Genomic DNA, 18,997 nt, shown 5'->3' with positions numbered 1-18,997 from the left:
AAAGTTGGAGCAGCGTCATGATAGCAACATTAGTTTTGTTCCTTTATTAAGGCACATATCATGCCCAGCTTTCAACTATGTTTTAAAAAAATATTATTTGTTTTTTTCTCCTGTGACAAATCTTATCATAAGGAATACTATTTAATGAATCTGCTTCTTTTGTTAGCTAAATTTAGTATTCATAAATGTAAATTTGGAGGAAACAAGCCTTTATTTTTGATTTTACGAGAAGAAGTTTTGCAATACATAAATACAATATGGGGGCTGAAAAATAGGAAAGCTGCAAAATGTGTTTCAGTTTGTAAACATTTTAAAATGTTTGTTTAACTTTTAAACATGTTACTGAATATGTATATGTATTTTTATGCTTGTTTATTTGCTTTACTTATTGTACCCCCTGACTGCAGTTGTAATTTCTAAAAGTCAATAATAAAAAATAAAATAATTATAGCAACATTAGAGATTCCGTAGCAACAATAGGACTTCGGATTTGGCCTTCAAAATAAATGTCCGCTGTAAAACGCGATTTAATAATAAATGAATCTATTTTGCCACTTTGCTGGCATTGTGGCCATTTTGAGTTACATTGTGTCATTGGCATTGTCTGAGTTTTGCCCTTGGAACGTGTTTTAATACCCACTTTTTATTGAAATTACTCTTAATGATCAATAGGAATTGTTGTCAATGTTTTGAGATGTACCTTTTCTTTAACAATGAATAAACTCAGTTTTGAAGAAATACGTTGATTTCTTTTATATTGAAAAGTTCCCAATGTTCGTGACCCGGAAGTGTTTCTTTAATGTTGCTCACAAGACGCTGATAAAGTAGGCACGGTAACTAATGTGTCTTTAAAAATATAGTTATTTATCAACATTCAGCTGCGAAGTCTTTTTTCGGATTTCAACAAATTTACTAAAAAGGCCGCTAAACCAGCAATACAACTGGAAGCGTTTCGCTGGGTAACTGTAATTTCATAACATTTTAATTTTGAAGAAAGCGAAAGTAAACTTTGTTTCCTGAAGCGGCCTATTAAGCGGAGAACGGCAACATGGCTCAAAGTGAGTGGAATGAGGAAATGTCCGAGGGTCCATTTCTCCTTCAGGAAGACCTGACCTGTCCAGTGTGTAAGGAGCTCTACCTGGAGCCCGTGCTACTATCATGCAGCCACAGTTTCTGTAAGGGCTGTTTGGCGCAAAGCTGGAAGGTGCAGGGACAGAAGTGTCCTGTGTGCAGGAAGAGCTGTAAAGGTGAGCAACCCATCTCCAACCGTGCACTGATGGGTGCCTGTGAGTCTTTTCAGAAGGAAAAGAACTGGCGGCAACCATACGCAATCAGTAACGTGCCTCTATGTAACCTGCACCGTCTGGAGTTTCAACTCTACTGCATGAAGGACGAGGAGCCTGTGTGCGTCGAATGCGTGACGCTACATCAGACGCACGAACTCATGCCACTCCGCAAGGGGGCGCCCTATTGTAAGGTGAGTGTAATATAGGATACCTGTCATAATGAAGAATGTAGAGAATGAATATGCAAGAAGTGTCTCTAGAATAGATAATCAGCAATTACAGTTATATTCAATAACATGGCAAAATGTGCTTGTATTAAATAGATTTTGTCATGGTCTTTAATCGATGCCCTCAAGTCTGCTTTGTTTAGTGTTCCCGGTAATAATAACAATAATAGTAATAATATGAATGAGTTATGCTTGTGTTATGTTTTTATATTTCACTTCCGGTTTGAATAAGAACTAGGGGGAGGCTGGTCATTTCTTCCAATTTTCTCAGGAAGTACAATTGGTATATTTTCAGGACATTATTAAAGCCTAGAACTCAGCTTTGTTGACAGCAGAGATTCACCAACAGACAGGGATGGAAAACACAATTCAAAGAGTACAGAACAAGGTTTTTTATCTAAAATATTTTAACAATAATGGGGTAATAAAGTACAAAGTTAATTACCTTTCTTCTTACCTTTATCGAATAACACACCGTCGTAGTTGTAGGCGACCAGTCTACTGCTTGACAAGGCATTTACCATCTAACTAGCAATAACTTCGAACAGTAACTTCTCGCCCCCAGTCCTCACCAACTTGTTGAGATTGGATGGGATTGGACAGTACAGATGGACCATGATTGGATTCTGTAAGTCACTGAACAAATGAATATGGATATTCATTGTTTTGTGTTTTCTATTGCAGGAGGAACTGACCTTTAAAATCAACATTTTGGAGGAAAAAGTGGAGACCTTCAAAAAAATGAAAAATAAATACTCTAACACAGTTGATTTCATAAAGGTACTATGTAGTACTTTATCTGTGTATGATATACTGTAGAGCCTATCTATGACCACAATATATGAGAGAGAACGACAGACAGAGAGAGAAAAAGGCAGGTAGAAACAGAAGCCCTGAATCAGTTTACACTATCCAGACATTTGTACTGTTAGGTAGACTCATAGTCAAGTAAGACTCAAAGCCAAATGAACAGTGAGCTAAATGCCATATATTCACCTAAATCAGTTTAGGTGAAGAAGTTTAAACACAGCCCATTGGAAGGTGGATTTCACTATCGGAGACAGACATTTCAGAGAGTTTACACTAGAAAATAATGTAGCATCTCAACTATTTTTTTAATTATTCTCAGAAAATATATCATAGTGTAAATAGGCATGAATGCCTGTGTGTGAATGTCACTTTGAAAGTTTTATGTAAGATAATTGCATTTGTGAAAGCTGTTGAAATTCAAATTCAAGACTTTGTACACAGCATCCATGATATTAATTCCGTAATTTATTATGTTATAGCCTGTTTGACTAGTTAAGAGAATGGACAGACTGGGTTACCTTGAGACTCCAGAAAGAATGGGGAGTAAACAGTACTAATTAGTTGACAGTAAATCAAACCTAGGGCCTGGAGTCCTCACCAGAATAAAATCAGAAAATGTCTAGATGGACAGCCTCTACAGGAAACTGTATCGGTTTCATATAGATAGGATTGTACTGACAAGTAATGTTAAATGAGATATGAACAGGGGTATGCAAGTAACTTTACAGAACATCACTCTCTTCATCCAACCTCTTATACCCAGAGCCAGGCTCTGCAGGCAGAGAAGCAGATCAAGGCAGAGTTTGAGAGGCTCCATCAGGTGCTGCATGCAGAGGAGATTGCCAGACTGAAGGCCCTGGCAGATGAGGAAGAGGATAAGAAAATCTGCATGGAGGAAAATATCAACTCCCTGTCACAGGAAATCACAACTCTCACTGAGCTTATCCAAACAGTGAAGAGGGAGATGGGGGCCGAGGATTTAACCTTCCTGCAGGTAAATCGTACTGCATGCAAAACAGGCCTTTTTTGTACATGAATGCCGAAGCTGGAGTATGACTGACAGAACAGACAAGTCAATGGTGTCATAGGGCGTCCAATTAGGAAGCAGGTCTATGCTTTTCCATATTAGCCAATGGGGTCATGGAGCATCCAGTTAGGGAGCAGGTCAATGCTTTTCCGTATTAGTCAATGGGGTCATGGAGCATCCAGTTAGGGAGCAGGTCTATGCTTTTCCGTATTAGTCAATGGGGTCATGGAGCATCCAGTTAGGGAGCAGGTCTATGCTTTTCCATATTAGCCAATGGGGTCATGGAGCATCCAGTTAGGGAGCAGGCCTATGCTTTTCCATATTAGTCAATGGGGTCATGGAGCATCCAGTTAGGAAGTAGGTCCATTTTAGGGCACTAGATGTAATGGGATGTAATAACAATCATAAATGAAGTTGTTGTATATAGTACTCGGTTGCAAATCCATTTAAATTTGATGACACAAGGTTTTGTTCATACTGTTACTATCAGTCTTAAAGTGACCATTAATTAGGAGTGGGGAAAGAACTTGTTTTTTTCCCCAGGTATGGGTCTGAATAACCGGGTTATTACCTAAACCTGTAAAGGAGGAGAAAGTTCTGTTTTCCTGTTGCTAGTTTAGCCCTGACTAATTAATGGATTTGTCATGGATTTCTTATTTTGACGACACTTGGTAACTTCCTTGGTGGTGCTCTGCCAGGCCCTCAGACCTCGTTAATATTCCTGTTTGTTTCAGAGGAATTTTTACCTTTTGTCTTGTCTTCAGCAAGTGAAACACATGCTAAGTTTGATTCCGATCGGGTGATTGACATTGCCTGTCAAGAAAAGTCTGCTTTTTGGCTCTGAAAAACTCAGTGGGGAGAACAAATATTTGATACACTGCCGATTTTGCAGGTTTTCCTACTTACAAAGCATGTAGTAGCCTGTAATTTTTATCATAGGTACACTTCAACTGTGAGAGACGGAATCTAAAACATTGTACGATTTTCACATTGTATGATTATTTAAATAATTTATTTGCATTTTATTGCATGACATAAGTATTTGATCACCTACCAACCAGTAAGAATTCCGGCTCTCACAGACCTGTTAGTTTTTCTTTAAGAAGCCCTCCTGTTCTCCACACATTACCTGTATTAACTGCACTTGCTTGAACTATTTACCTGTATAAAAGACACCTGTCCACACACTCAATCAAACAGACTCCAACCTCTCCACAATGGCCAAAACCAGAGAGCTGTGTAAGGACATCAGGGTTAAAATTGGAGACCTGCACAAGGCTGGGATGGGCTACAGGACAATAAGCAAGCAGCTTTGTGAGAAGGCAACAACTGTTGGCGCAATTATTAGAAAGTGGAAGAAGTTCAAGATGACGGTCAGTCTCCCTCGGTCTGGGACTCCATGCAAGATCTCATCTCGTGGGGCATCAATGATCATGAGGAAGGTGAGGGCTCAGCCCAGAACTACACGGCAGGACCTGGTCAATGACCTGAAGAGTGCTGGGACCATGGTCTCAAAGAAAACCATTAATAACACACTACAACGTCATGGATTAAAATCCTGCAGCGCACGCAAGGTCCCCCTGCTCAAGCCAGCGCATGTTCAGGCCCATCTGAAGTTTACCAATGACCATCTGGATGATCTAGAGGAGGAATGGGAGAAGGTCATGTGGTCTGATGAGACAAAAATAGAGCTTTTTGGTCTAAACTCCACTCGCCGGATTTAGAGGAAGAAGGATGAGTACAACCCCAAGAACACCATCCCAACTGTGAAGCATGGAGGTGGAAACATCATTCTTTGGGGATGCTTTTCTGCAAAGGGGACAGGACGACTGCACCGTATTAAGGGGAGGATGGATTGGGCCATTTATCGCGAGATCTTGGCCAACAACCACCTTCCCTCAGTAAGAGCATTGAAGGTGGGTCGTGGCTGGGTCTTCCAGCATGACAACAACCCGAAACACACAGCCAGGACAACTAAGGAGTGGTTCTGTAAGAAGCATCTCAAGGTCCTGGAGTGGCCTAGCCAGTCTCCAGACCTGAATCCAATAGAACATCTTTTGGAGGGAGCTGAAAGTCTGTATTGCCCAGCGACAGCCCCGAAACCTGAAGGATCTGGAGAAGGCCTGTATGGCCAAAATCCCTGCTGCAGTGTGTGCAAACCTGGTCAAGAACTACAGGAAACATATGATCTCTGTAATTGCAAACAAAGGTTTCTCTACCAAATATTAAGTTCTGCTTTTCTGATGTATCAAATACTTATGTCATGCAATAAAATGCAAATTAATTACTTAAAAATCATACAATGTGATTTTCTGGATTTTTGTTTTTGATTCCGTCTCTCACAGTTGAAGTGTACCTATGATAAAAATTACAGACTTCTACATGCTTTGTATGTGGGAAAACCAGCAAAATCGGCAGTGTATCAAATACTTGTTCTCCCCACTGTATGTTCAGGCTCATTGTCCTGGCAAAATGCCATTCAATGAGTTTGGAGACATTTGTTGGATCTGAGCAGACCATGTGTGTTTCTGTGTCTATACTTTGGCTTGTTTTCCAGTTTTATACAGATGTAATCCTAAAATTGGTCCTTAGTCAACTTTACTGGATAAATAAAGGTTACATTTTACAGTTAAATTATATTATAATAATGTTAGGCCAAAACACAAGAAAATAAAGAAATATCAAGAGTTACACTCTGTGATGAGTGGTTTTGGAAGGCAAGCATTTAATCTTGGTCACAAACTAATAATGGATTCAATTGTTTTGTTATTTTTCAGAACTTTAAAGTCTTAAAGAGAAAGTAAGTACAGTAACATCCTATCTGTTGCCCCACAGTTCACACATACTCTGTAACATTTAAGAAATACTTATAGTATTTCTTAAATGTTACAGAGATACTGTAATACTGTGGTATTCTTTTTCTGATGATGACGACATGTTTTTAGAGCCCAGTGGCTTCATGAAGACCCCCAGAATCCCTCAGATGCTCTCCTGAACATGGCCAAGCATGTTGGCTCTCTGGGATACAGCATCTGGAAAAGCATGCAGGCTCATGTTACATGCAGTAAGTACAATTAATAAAGGACACGTTAAGGTCACATTTAGGGATGCAGCTATAGGGAAATTATTGGCCTATAGCCAATAGGTGATATTCATATACCACAATCAGTCGATATTGATGTTTTTTCATATCTGTACCCATTTACCCTGGCATATATATATATTTTTTAAATGCTAGTGATGATGCTGCTCATTTAAAAAATGGAAATTCAATCATACCCTTTTTTGTGTGCTATATATACTAACGCCTCTCCAAAATGTGTGATAATGAATGGAAAATGTATAAATGATATGATATACACATTCCCTTTCTTTAATTGTTTGTTATACAATGGCTGGATATAAATGTAGGAAATAAAATAGTTCACTGGTTCAAATCTACCAGCAATTAATTTTGGAAGGCAATCCCCATCCCTTGCACCATTAAGGGGCGATATGTAAGCTTTTTACTGTACTACTAGCATAAAAATAAAAAAAGATTTCCAGGACACATCTGCAGTTAATGTTTTGAGGTAATGTTTCAAGTAATCCTTTTCTGTAAAATTAATCTGAATGACTGACATTGCCTGTTAAAAGGTTTCTCACTGGTCCGTCTATCAGTTTATCATGACTCCTTATTCTCACTTTAGACGCTCGCAGTACTATCCTTCCAAACCTAAACCACACAGGACTTGTTAGTACTATACCGGTCTCATATGGTAAGGGAAGACGAGGAGGAGTCATGTTATTCTACATAGTGCCCTATTACACACAAAAAACACAAATATGTTTTGTAAAGATCCAAAAATGAATAAAAACATTTATAGTTACAAGTGGTATACTGCTGCTCAGTTTAGTCTACTCTAAGCCACAAATATCACCAATCTGAAATACTCAGCTAAAGGAGGTTACCGTGGTAACGGAGATCACAACATGTGTCGGTCTGCTGTCAATTGCTGGCTGGCTAGAATCTGACAGTTCTGTAGTGATTTGACATTTGTTCTAGCAGTTGCAGTTTAAACTCAAACTAATATTGAAAACCACCACGCATGTGAACAAAACAATGAACATTTATTTTCAAGTCTCACATAAATATAGTAACACCAGAAGCTTAAGAACAGTCTTGTAACTCCACTGATTATATATTTACCAAGATGCAATTGCACTATGTGTCTAAGATAAGTTTGATGCCAACAGATTTTTTTTTTCTTACTGTGGTGGCTGTATTTTTGCCATATCGATGCGCCGTGGGAAAAACCATGCTGTGGAAACTCTGGAAAGCAAAATTGGTCTGAAATATCATGCAAATTTAAAACAACTAGCTGAGACTGAGTTAAATTTTTGTCTATAATAATTTGATACTGATTGCTGGCCGATATATGGGTGCATCCCTAGTTACAAATTGCTACACTGTACATGGTTATTACATAGAATGGGATCAATGTTTTGAATGCCTTGAGCTACTGTTAGGCTTCAGTCATAGTGTCAAAAAAGTATGCACTCATTCTCTCTCACATAGTTCCCGTGGTGATGGACCCGAACACAGCCTCTCCCTGGCTCTCCTTGTCCCCTGACCTGGCCAGTGTACGGGACAGCCCTGAACGCCAGTCCCTCCCAGACAACCCTGAGCGCTTCGACCCCTGTGTTTTTGTACTGGGCGCTGAGGGCTTCTCCTCGGGCAAGCACCGCTGGGAGGTCCACGTTGGAGACAACCCAAAGTGGATCCTGGGAGTCTGTAAGGAGTCTGTGGCCCGTAAGAGGAAGTTCACGGTGTCCACAGACCGAGGCGTGTGGACCATCGGGCTCAGCAAAGGGATTTACAACGCCCTAACGGCCAGGCGCACCGTGCTAGCCGTGGAGAGTCGTCCGGAGAGGGTGCGTGTGAAGTTGAACATGGAGAAGGGGGAGATATCGTTTTGGGATGCAGGCAATGGGGGAAGACACCTGTGCACATTCACACACGAGTTTAAAGAGAGACTGTTTCCCATATTTGGTCCTGGGCTCCACAGCACCCCAATGGAGGTTTATCCAGCCAAGGTTACCATTCACACGGCATGACAGGGCTGTGTTAACAGTCACTACAGCTTGATAAGGGTATGCATCAATAGCTGATAGGCAATACTCATTTTAATACAGGGTTTTGATAGGGTGAAGACAATTCTGTTGAAACTGTATCAAATTTCTGTGCCGTGCACACGCATATTGCTCGATTTTCCTGCGATTGGCGGCCACAGTCCTCCGTGGTATGTCTCGAACATGCCGTTGTAAACTGAAATGCTAAGATAAGTCTGGTAAGATTCTCTCTTATAATGTCAACAAGAACTTTTTTCGTTTAAAGGGCTCGTGGATAGATTGTATAGACATGCTCTGTTAAAGCAGTCAGTGTATTGTGGTTGGTTGGGCTGGAGCTTCTTTTAGTTTATATATATATATATGTATATGCAGATCATGTTTCTAAGCATGTGTACATTCTTCATCAATAGAGAACGAGAATGCAAGTGATTTTAAACCTGAATGAATATCTGCTAAAGGATATAACTATATTGTACTTAAAACAACCATAAAACCTGAAGAATGATCAATTAATGATTTAATGCGTTTGTGTTTTTGGCTTAGAATAATTTTACACTGTTATTACATTCAGTTCTATTATGTAGAATACTGTGAACTTGCAGAAATGTATTTATTTGTTAAACAAACAGCAAATTAGTGGATGAACAGATGCACAGAACGTGAAATATCTTTGGGTCCTAGCGGACTAAGGATCCTGAAAGAATTACATGGAAGCCACAGTCTATTCTTAGTTTTCCTGATTGTTGAGCTATTATGAATGATATATAAGGCTTGGTTTTAGTTGTAAGAATATATTCATCGTCAAATTTTGTTGGGTTCAGGGATTTTTGCTCTAAATCATGTGTTGTATTGATATAATCAATTATTATTATTACAGAAACATACTATAAAAAGTTTATTTTCATGATTGATCATTTGTAAAGACTGCATCTATTGAATCAATCAAAATATTTCTTTCAAATTTTTCAGACACTATTCAACATAATCTATTGAAATAGTTTGTATGTATGCTACTGAGTCATCTACAAACAGATATAGTTATTCTATTAAAATGTGCCTATTGTCATAATGCTAAATCATTATCTCATATGTTTTTATAAAATATTAAGTGATGGAAATGTGGTTCTGGCAAAAAATAAAGTTTAATTTAGCCAAAATTGGTTGGCGTATCCTAACAGCTACCAAAATGTATTTCTTACACACACCTTTTATAAGGTTATATTTATAACCTTGTTCATCTCTTATGTTCAGTGTTGGTAAATGTGTCCAGGCTCTTATCTACTATTAAGGACACCAAGGTCACCAAGGTCATGAAACGTGGTGACGTCTGGCAGAAACCCGGTCCCCTTGATTATTGAAAATCCATCTTGCATATTTTGTAATAACTACAATTGAGCCCATAGCTAAGTTGGTATTGCATGGTGTTAGCAACGCAGAAGTTGTGGGTATGATTCCAATGAGGAACAGTATATATTTTACATTCTTTTAAAATGTGATCCTGACTTACCAGTGGTCACAGTTTTCTCAGATGACAGAAACCGTGCGCCCTTGTTTAATAAATGAACGCATTTGATGTGTTGGTGAGAGACAAAATTACATGTTTAGAAATTTTTGAAACATCCACTCATGATTGACAGGGTGGCATGGATATTGGCAGTAACTGACAGAAACAGTGTCTCCTTGATTCTTGAGTGAAAGTGCATATTTTCGTAACAACTGCATTCGACAGTATAGCTCAGTTGGTAGTGCATTATTTTATTAAATCAGAGGTTGTGGGTAGGATTCCGATGAGGGACAGAATACATTTGACCTTTGTGAAAATTCTATCTTGACTTACCAGGGGACACAGATTTCGCCAATGGTTGCCGGAATCCTGCTCCCTTGTTTAATGAATGAAAATCTGAACCAGGATGAAAGAAACATTGAATTAGATGGTGAAAGAGACAGACAGAATAGCATTCTAAGTTTAGACATTTTTAGAAAAATCCCTCTCAATTGACAGGGTACACTGATTTTGTTGGTAGCTGACAAAAACAGTGTCCCACTATTGAGTGAAAATGCATCCCTTTTCTGACAACTATGATTGACCGTATAGTTCAGTTGGTATTGCATGTGGTTAGCAACGCAGAGGTTGTGGTTTTCTTCTATTTCTTATATACAACCCAATCTGGATACCTCCGCATCTGGCAACACTGGTTACAGCCCCACGGTCACATATTGGTCGATCATTCGAATGCATTATGGAATAACAAAACATATAGGTGTTTATCACTTCAATGTCAACTTAGAAGTATCTAGCAAAAAATAATATAATTTTATTCTGCTTGCAATAATTTTTTCAATCTCAAGATTAATTTCTTGTGGGGCCCTCTGATTGGCTGCCATGGGTGCCACTCACCCATCGCACCCATTTAAGCTCCACCTCTGGCCCCATGTTTATTGAATGAAAATCCATCCCTCAGGATATTTCAGAAAGCAGTGTTAACATACTCTTGAGTTGAAACCACAACTCTGGGTTGACTGAATATGAGCTGTCAAACTCAGATTTGACTGTTTCAGAAAAGGTGGTAAAAATTAGCTCAGTCAGTTATGAGTTATGTTAACCCTGAGTAAAGCATGTGCATGAGGAGATAAAAAGCCCTTATCAAAGCAGATAACATGATTAATCATGGCAACAGGAGAAAAAGTTATCAGACCCTGTACTTCTCCCCAGTGGAGTTAGACATTTTAATGAACGCACATCCAGAATATGAGTGTATTTTCAAGAAAAAAGCAAAACAGTAGAAGCAGCAAAAGAACATGAGAAAGCGTGCCAGAAAATGGCTGACCGAGAAATTGCGTGAGTATTAATAGAAAAATAAGTCACATCTCTAGTGTTTCACTCATTAAACATTTATATAATGTGTGTATTTGGTACAATGTGTGTATGTGGTAGAGAGTAGAAACAGAATGGGAAATATGAACAATATGGGTAGAAGTATTGAATATTATAACTATAAGTGTAATATGCCTTTGAATGGTACATAAAAAATAATATTATAATGTACATTAAATGTACATGGAAAGACATCAGAGCATTTGTAATGTTCATGTGTGCTGGTTGAGGAGCAACAATGATGTCAACAAGACGGCAGTAGCAGTGTGAACTGACCATAGCCTGGGTGGCTGTAGTCTTTGATGAGGTTCCGTGGTTTCTTAAGGCATCGTGTATGGTAGATGCCTTGCACAGAGGGAAGATTGGCAGCTGATGACACACTCCGCAGACTTCACCACCCTCTGATGGGACTTACGATCCGCAGCGGAGCAGCTGCTGTACCAGGCAGTAATGCAGCCTGAGAGGATGCTCTCAATGGTGCACCTGTAGAAGTTGGTGAGAATTTTACAGACATGCCGAACTTCTTGAGTCTCCTCAGGAAGTATAGTTGCTTTTGGGCAGTTATGACTGCCGAGTTTGCTTGCCTGGACAGAGTGAGGTCATCCATATATGTAGGTGCAACCCAGCAGACACAAAATGTACTTGGCAGCAACTGAAGATGAAATAAGAAAATATACTTCAAACAGGAAAAGCATAAAATCAGTGCAAGCAATTGTGTTTAGCCTCCCCTATCTAATGAAACACCTTTCAGTGGCTACATTCAACATATATTTAAGTAGTGAGTGAAGTATTCTAAGCAAAACAGTACAAGTACACAGTACAGTACAAGTACAATAAAAAAAAAAAAAGTATAATTCTTTGTTATGCATTAATCTGCATACTAATGCAGTGGAAATACTTCCTATTCACATAATCTCCTTCATTCACCGAAGAAGCTGTGATAGAAGTATGAGTGCCATCTATGTAGCCAATCACGTCTAAAAACCCTAAAATATTAACTGATTAGTGCTTCAGGTCTCAAAGCTTCATACTAAATAAACTGATTACCGCTTAGACTGATACTTGCAATTCTGTATAATTATTTTTTGACGAGTCTTGTGGGTCTGTGACTTGGTAACTACTGAAGTGTACAGAAAATGTTTCAGTGCAAGAGTCACATCTCTGACAGCCGGACAGAGACGGTTGCCTTGGACATATGCTCAGCGTCACCAATGTTATACAGAAAACAAATAATTATTAGGGAATGATTAAACCATATGGGGTCTGATCACCCTGTCCCGATAGAGATTTCTGCTGAGTATTTGTGCTTCAATATCAACTGGTCCTTCGAGAAAAGGACACGCCCTGTCTGACACATTCAGATGGCAGGTTTCAGTTAAACAGTAGCACAGTCAGGGTTATTTAGAGAGCAGGTTAGCTTCATGGAATATGTTGCCATAGTAACTGACTCTGAGAAACGCTGAACTGGCTCTTTGAAACTGTAAACCCAGAGTTTCCATCAACTTTGAGTCAACTAACTCTAAGTTTTCAGTAAACCTATTTCTGAAATACCCGCCTTACTTGACTACTGTGATCACCCATATAGCTCAGTTGGTATTGCATGGGGTTAGTAATGCAGAGGTTGTGACATACATTTCACATTGAAAATTTAGTTTTGACTTACCAAGGGTCACAGATTTTGCCAATGTCTGACCGAAACGTAGGTTCTTGTTTATTTGAATGAACATTTACTCCAGAATGAAAAAAACCTATTGAATGTGTTAGTAAGTGAGAGAGAGTGGGACAGATCTGCCATTATAAGTTTTTTAACAATCCCTCTAGATTGAGAGGGGGCACGGTTTTTGGCTACTGCTGATAGAAATGGTGTCCCCTTGTTTATTGAATTCAAATCAGATCCAGAATTAAATAACCTATTAAATGTGTTGGTGTGAGACAGAGTGGCATTTTCAGTTAATTTCTCAAACAATCCCCCTCGATTGACCGGGGAACATGGATTTCGGCGGTGGCTGACAGAAACAGTGTACCCTCGATAATTGAATGAAAATCCATCTCTTACCTTTTTCGACCAATGTGATCGACCATATAGCTCATTTGATATTGCATGGCATTAGCAACACAGAGACTGTGGTTACGATTCCAAAGACGGAATGCATACATTTGGCACTTAGAAATTCTCTTTCAATTTTATTTTATTTTATCTTGACACACCAGGGGTCACTGATTTTGCTGATAGCTGACAGAAATGGTGCACCTTATTGAATGAATATCCACTCCAGAATTAAATAAACCTAAGGAATGTGTTAGTGGCTTAAAGAAACGGTGTCCCCTTGATTACTGAATGAAAATCCATCCGGTATATTTTGTGACAACCGCGCAGTTTAGGTGGTAGTGCGTGTCGTTAGCAACGCAGCCTTGGTTATGATTTCATGAGAGACCGTACATCTGACCCTTTTAAATTATCTTTCAATATTGTTGCGTTTTTTTAGATTAGTACTTAAAAAAAAATGTGTCATTACTTTAAATGGGGACGTTTTTTGTAGTTTAAACTAGTATTAGAGAAACTAGGAATCCCCTGTTTTGGCTTAATCCTATTGTGGGTAGTTTATACGTATTTTCTCTAGTGAGGTATGTTATTGATGGTGAGACGATTACAACGAGGCTTTGTGTTAGCGAACTGGAGCTTGTCAGACATACAAAAAGAGCACAAACATTTAATTCCGTCAGGCTGTGAATAAGCAAACCTTTGTCTACTAACCCATAAGATCAGTACTCTGTGTTAGTTATGCCGATATATATATATATATATTGAATTATTATTAATTAGCTTCTGTATCTGGAGAAGACTTAGCTAGCTGGCTTGCTGGCTAACTGGTTAGAATCCAACCAGTAGCTCAAGCCCCTACCAAGGCTGCTGATTTGTTTCCTGCTGTGCTGTGATTCTGGACGAGCGAGACGGGACGAGACCAACAACCCTGTCTTTGGCAGACACTTCTAGCTAGCGATCTTAGAAATAGTGTTGCAAAATGTCACTGAAAATGTGAAATATGAGGACAAAGACACGGGAACTTGTGAGTATAAATTCATTGTTGTTACGAAATGGCCACTGTAGCTTGTTACCTATGCTAGCAATAATTGGAAGCTAACGGTCCTCTGTTCTGGTGTTGGTGTTGTCGTTATAGGTGACAGCAAATCAGCTTGCTAGTTGACGTCGTGTCGATATATGTATTGTACCAAAGCTCTAACCAATGACCTATATAGACTGGTTTGTTTCATAGCGTGTTAGCCAACTAAAGTAACGTTAGACATTTACATTACAGTACGGAGGCTGTCTCTGTTTGCAGTGCTTGTTGATAGATAGCTAGCATCATCGCTTCGATATTGTTAACATAACAGATAGCTAGCTCCCTCTCCAACAATGTAGCTTTAAAGTTCACCAACGTTGTACTGACTGTTTACATTGGCTACAGTATGAGTATAATATTGTTTTTGCGGGGTGGGACGCCAATTCTCTGCTTCTATACTTCAATAGATATTTTTTACTTGTAACGTTAATGTATTTGTTACTAGCCATAGCTAGCTTCATTATTTGCCAGATCAGATGTTTTGTTGCTAACTGTTCTCCTCAAGCGTTACAAACTGAGACATTCATATAGGTTTTGAAAGACAAGCGTAATTAATAGCGCCATGAATTTGTAGTTAGCTCCTTCACCCCCCTGTATTAAATTCTAATTAATAGAGAATTTGTCAGAGCCGAATCTACAACCTATCAATAGCTGCAGTACAGTACAGTACAGCGCAGTGGTTGCTTGTTACAACTGTGCACACCACGACCCTTGCAAATGAACTTTGGGTCCATCATCTCTGGCTCACCATGTCTTTACAAAATAAGGCACCATTCATCAGCTCTTTATTAAAGACAGACGTGGTTGGATAATTAATGACATCTGTCTTATAAAAAGCAAATTCCTTGTCACTGTGTTATGGACATAAAGAATTAACAGTCTTGTCTTCCTACCAGCACAGATTATTAATCTTGTTTTCTAACTTCTATATGCAAGTGCAACATATACTTGTTTCATTTTGCAAGTTACATATATTTGTTTTGTTTTGTAAGCTACTATGTAATTCCTGTCTTGCTGAATTTCAGCAATAAACCTTTCTAGGATCTTGGCTTTGTGAGCTAGGTAATGACACAACTCTTTCTATTGAATTAGTTTTAACCTCTCCCTGTCTCTCTCCATTCCACACCAGGTGGTGAGGATGATTTCTTCTCTCCTCCCTATCCCCCTGCTCGGGGTCTTGCTGGCTGTGGCCCCAGGATGTTTGGCTGGGGACTGTAAGGGCCACAGACAGGTACTTAGAGGCCCCCCTGGGTATGTCACAGATGGCCCTGGGAACTACTCTGTTAATGGGAACTGTGAGTGGCTTATCAAAGGTGAGTGATGGAGAGAATCGTAGGAAAAAAGTGATGCACCACCGATGTGTGTTGATAGATTAATTGCATCAGGCGTGATTGTACGTTTTTTGAATTTGTAGAGCTAAAAATATAAGGAAAATTCTGTTGTTCAAAGTAGGCCTTAACTATATCAATCTGATGGTTTTTTTCTATATTGTACTCAAGCCCCCAGCAGCAATTACCGTATAGTCCTGAACTTCACCTTTATGGAGACAGAATGCACCTACGATTACCTGTTTGTCTATGATGGAGACTCATATCAGAGCCCCCTACTGGCCAGTTTGAGTGGCACCACCCTTCCGCAGCCCATAGAAGCGAAGTCTGGCAAGGTAACTGTTATCCAGTTTTATGAAGAGAGGCAACACAACCAATTTGGCAATGCTTGTTTACTAGAAATTAGTAAAATGTTCAGTGTCATTCTGGCATCTAATTACAATATTGCTTTGGCTTAAAAGGCTAATTAACTAAATAAAATATAATCAAACAGCCAAGTTTAGGCTAGCTGTTTACTAGAAACAGGCAGTATGCCGTTGAACAAGTAAACTATTTAATAGTATTGGGTTATAGTATAAAAAAGCATGAGGAAAGCAAATTGTTTACTCCCCCTTAATGATTTTTCTCTTCGCCCAGATGCTGCTTCACCTCTTCAGTGATGCCAACTACAACCTCCTAGGCTTCAATGCCACCTACTCAATATCTGTGTGCCCTGGGGCCTGTGGTGGCCATGGGCGGTGTGACACTGCCTCCTCCCTGTGCCAGTGCCACTTGGGCTGGGGAGGAGTGGATTGCACCACCCCCCTGTGTCCCCAGACATGCAACCTGCACGGCACTTGTGACAAGGTAAGAATAGGAAGGGAAACAGTATCCAATCCACATCAAAATGTTCGGCCTGTAGACAACACACAGACAACATTTTGTTACATTTAGTTACAGTTTAATTTATTCAAATACTGGAATGAGTTAACTTAAAGGGATGTCTTTCTGCAGTTATCTATCTGTATTTTGTATGTCGCCAATGTAAATAAAACAGTGTAGCTCTTTAAGTACAGAAAAAATACATAGGGAAAGGTTTCTTTGTTTTGCGTCATGCTATCCTCACTGTATTTATGCTCATGCTATCCTCTCTCACTTAATCTCTGGCTTGAATCAAGAACAGACATATAAATCTCTCTCATGTCTGTTTAGATTGTGATGGAACACACCCAGAAATAACTGTCAAGCCAATTTTCCCAATATTTTGTTAACAAAAGTGTTGCCATTTAAATGTTGAGACCAATATGTATAAAATGATCCTTACATAATAACTAATAATGTTATGTAAAATATATTACATAACAGTTATTTATATATACGTGTGTGTGTGTCTGTGTATGTGTATATATATGTATATGTATGTATGTATGTATGTGTATATATGTATGTGTGTATGTGTGTGTATATATATATGTATATGTGTGTGGTGTAGATGTGTCATGAAATTGATTTGCATTTTAATGAGTGAAATAAGTATTTGATCCCCTCTCAATCACAAAGATTTCTGGCTCCCAGGTGTGTTTTATACAGGTAATGAGTTGAGCTTAGGAGCACACCCTTAAAGGGAGTGCTCTTAATCTCAGGTTGTTAGCTGTATAAAAGACACCTGTCCAAAGCAGCAATCAATCAATCAGATTACAAACTCTCCACCATGGCCAAGACCAAAGAGCTGTCCAAGGATGTCAGGGACAAGATTATATACCTACACGGCTGGAATGGGTTACAAGACCATCACCAAGCAGCTTGGTGAGAAGGTGACAAAAGTTGGTGCCATTATTCACAAATGGAAGAAACACAAAAGAACTGTCATTCTTCCTCGGTCTGGGGCTCCATGCAAGATCTCTCCTTGTGGAGTTGCAATGATCATGAGAACGGTGAGGAATCAGCCCAGAACTACACAGGAGGATCTTGTCAATGATCTCAAGGCAGCTGGGATCATAGTCACCAAGAAAACAATTGGTAACACGCTGAAATCCTGCAGCGGCCGCAAGGTCCCCCTGCTCAAGAAAGCACGTACAGGCCCATCTGAAGTTTGCCAATGAACATCTGAATGATTCAGAGGAGAACTGGGTGAAAGTGTTGTGGTCAGATGAGATCAAAATCAAGCTCTTTGGCTTCAACTCAACTCGCTGTGTTTGGAGAAGGAGGAATGCTGCCTATGACCCCAAGAACACCATCCCCACCGTCAAACATGGAGGTGGAAACATTTTGCTTTGGGGGTGTTTTTCTGCTAAGGGGACAGGACAGCTTCACCCCATCAAAGGGACATGCATCAAGGCTTTACATTAGCGTAAATGATCAAATCAAACTAGAAATTGATTGTGGGCTTTCTGTCTCTCCCTCCTCATTGTGACTTTTGCAGAGAGGAGAGCGTTGTCTCTGCAACGCTGACTTCCTTGGCCAGAGCTGTCAGCTAGGTCTTCGTGATGACAGTGGGGCGGGGCAGTGGTGGCAGGTGAACAGGGGTGACTCCAACACACGACCCCGCACCGGCTCTGCTGGGGTCTACCTGTCCTCTACTGGAGCTATGTACCTGTTTGGAGGTAAGTAATATGCACTACCATTCAAAGTTTGGGGTCGCATAGAAATGTCCTTGTTTTTGAAAGAAAAGCAAATTTTATTGTCCATTAAAATGTCAAATTGATCAGAAATACAGTGTAGACATTGTTAATGTTGTAAATGACTATTGTAGCTGGAAATGATGATGATTTTTACTGGAATATCTACATAGGCCTATGTAGATCTTAGCCTACTGTTAGCAAGTGGATGAAAGTCAACTAGTTTGACTATATTTACTGAATTAATGTTACCTCAGAAACAAATATTTGGCCACAAAACGCTATATAAAGTTCAGCTGTGGAATCGAAAGGCGGTTGAGAGTGAAGAAAACAGTGAGTTAAGCAAATGGCATATAGCTGGTTAGCTTCGCTTGCTAGCTTCTCTAGACTCTTCCATCCAATAATCTCAGTGTTGTGTGTTGATTAATATTGTCTTCTAGTTCTGTAGTTTTGCAAACACAAATTCCTTCATACACGCGGTCTCTTTTTTGTCAAACGAACGGTCATTGAGCCAATGTTACAGGAGAACAACACCCTGTCCTCATGTGGTATCGGTAGTTTTTAAAAGCATGTATTTCAGTTATCCGAATACTATTCAAATAACAACACATAT

At 39.4% G+C, this 18,997-nt stretch overlaps 2 protein-coding genes across 2 annotated transcripts in view; both read left to right on the top strand.

Annotated features, from left to right (window-relative positions):
- The first annotated feature begins 797 nt into the window (after nucleotides 1-797).
- trim35-28 (tripartite motif containing 35-28) lies at nucleotides 798-9,637 on the top strand. The gene is made up of 6 exons (XM_010894118.3): nucleotides 798-1,477; nucleotides 2,198-2,293; nucleotides 3,087-3,317; nucleotides 6,128-6,150; nucleotides 6,296-6,414; nucleotides 7,909-9,637. Exons 1-6 carry the CDS (start codon nucleotides 1,049-1,051, stop codon nucleotides 8,445-8,447), a joined length of 1,437 nt encoding a protein of 478 aa, XP_010892420.1. The 5' UTR covers nucleotides 798-1,048; the 3' UTR covers nucleotides 8,448-9,637.
- A 4,110-nt stretch (nucleotides 9,638-13,747) lies between these two features.
- The window catches only part of megf8 (multiple EGF-like-domains 8), a 47,280-nt gene continuing 42,030 nt past the window's right edge, over nucleotides 13,748-18,997 (top strand). Inside the window, exons 1-5 of the mRNA XM_010894119.5 lie at nucleotides 13,748-14,405; nucleotides 15,589-15,772; nucleotides 15,959-16,122; nucleotides 16,424-16,633; nucleotides 18,189-18,369. Coding sequence (XP_010892421.2) covers nucleotides 14,382-14,405; nucleotides 15,589-15,772; nucleotides 15,959-16,122; nucleotides 16,424-16,633; nucleotides 18,189-18,369 — 763 coding nt within the window. The 5' untranslated portion in view covers nucleotides 13,748-14,381. The remainder of the gene's footprint in view (nucleotides 14,406-15,588; nucleotides 15,773-15,958; nucleotides 16,123-16,423; nucleotides 16,634-18,188; nucleotides 18,370-18,997) is intronic.

The sequence above is a fragment of the Esox lucius genome, chromosome 20 (genome assembly GCF_011004845.1).
Source record: "Esox lucius isolate fEsoLuc1 chromosome 20, fEsoLuc1.pri, whole genome shotgun sequence".
NCBI classification, from domain to species: Eukaryota; Metazoa; Chordata; class Actinopteri; order Esociformes; family Esocidae; genus Esox; species Esox lucius.
Note: the sequence above shows the minus strand (reverse complement) of the source record. Positions and strands in the feature narration are given on the sequence as shown.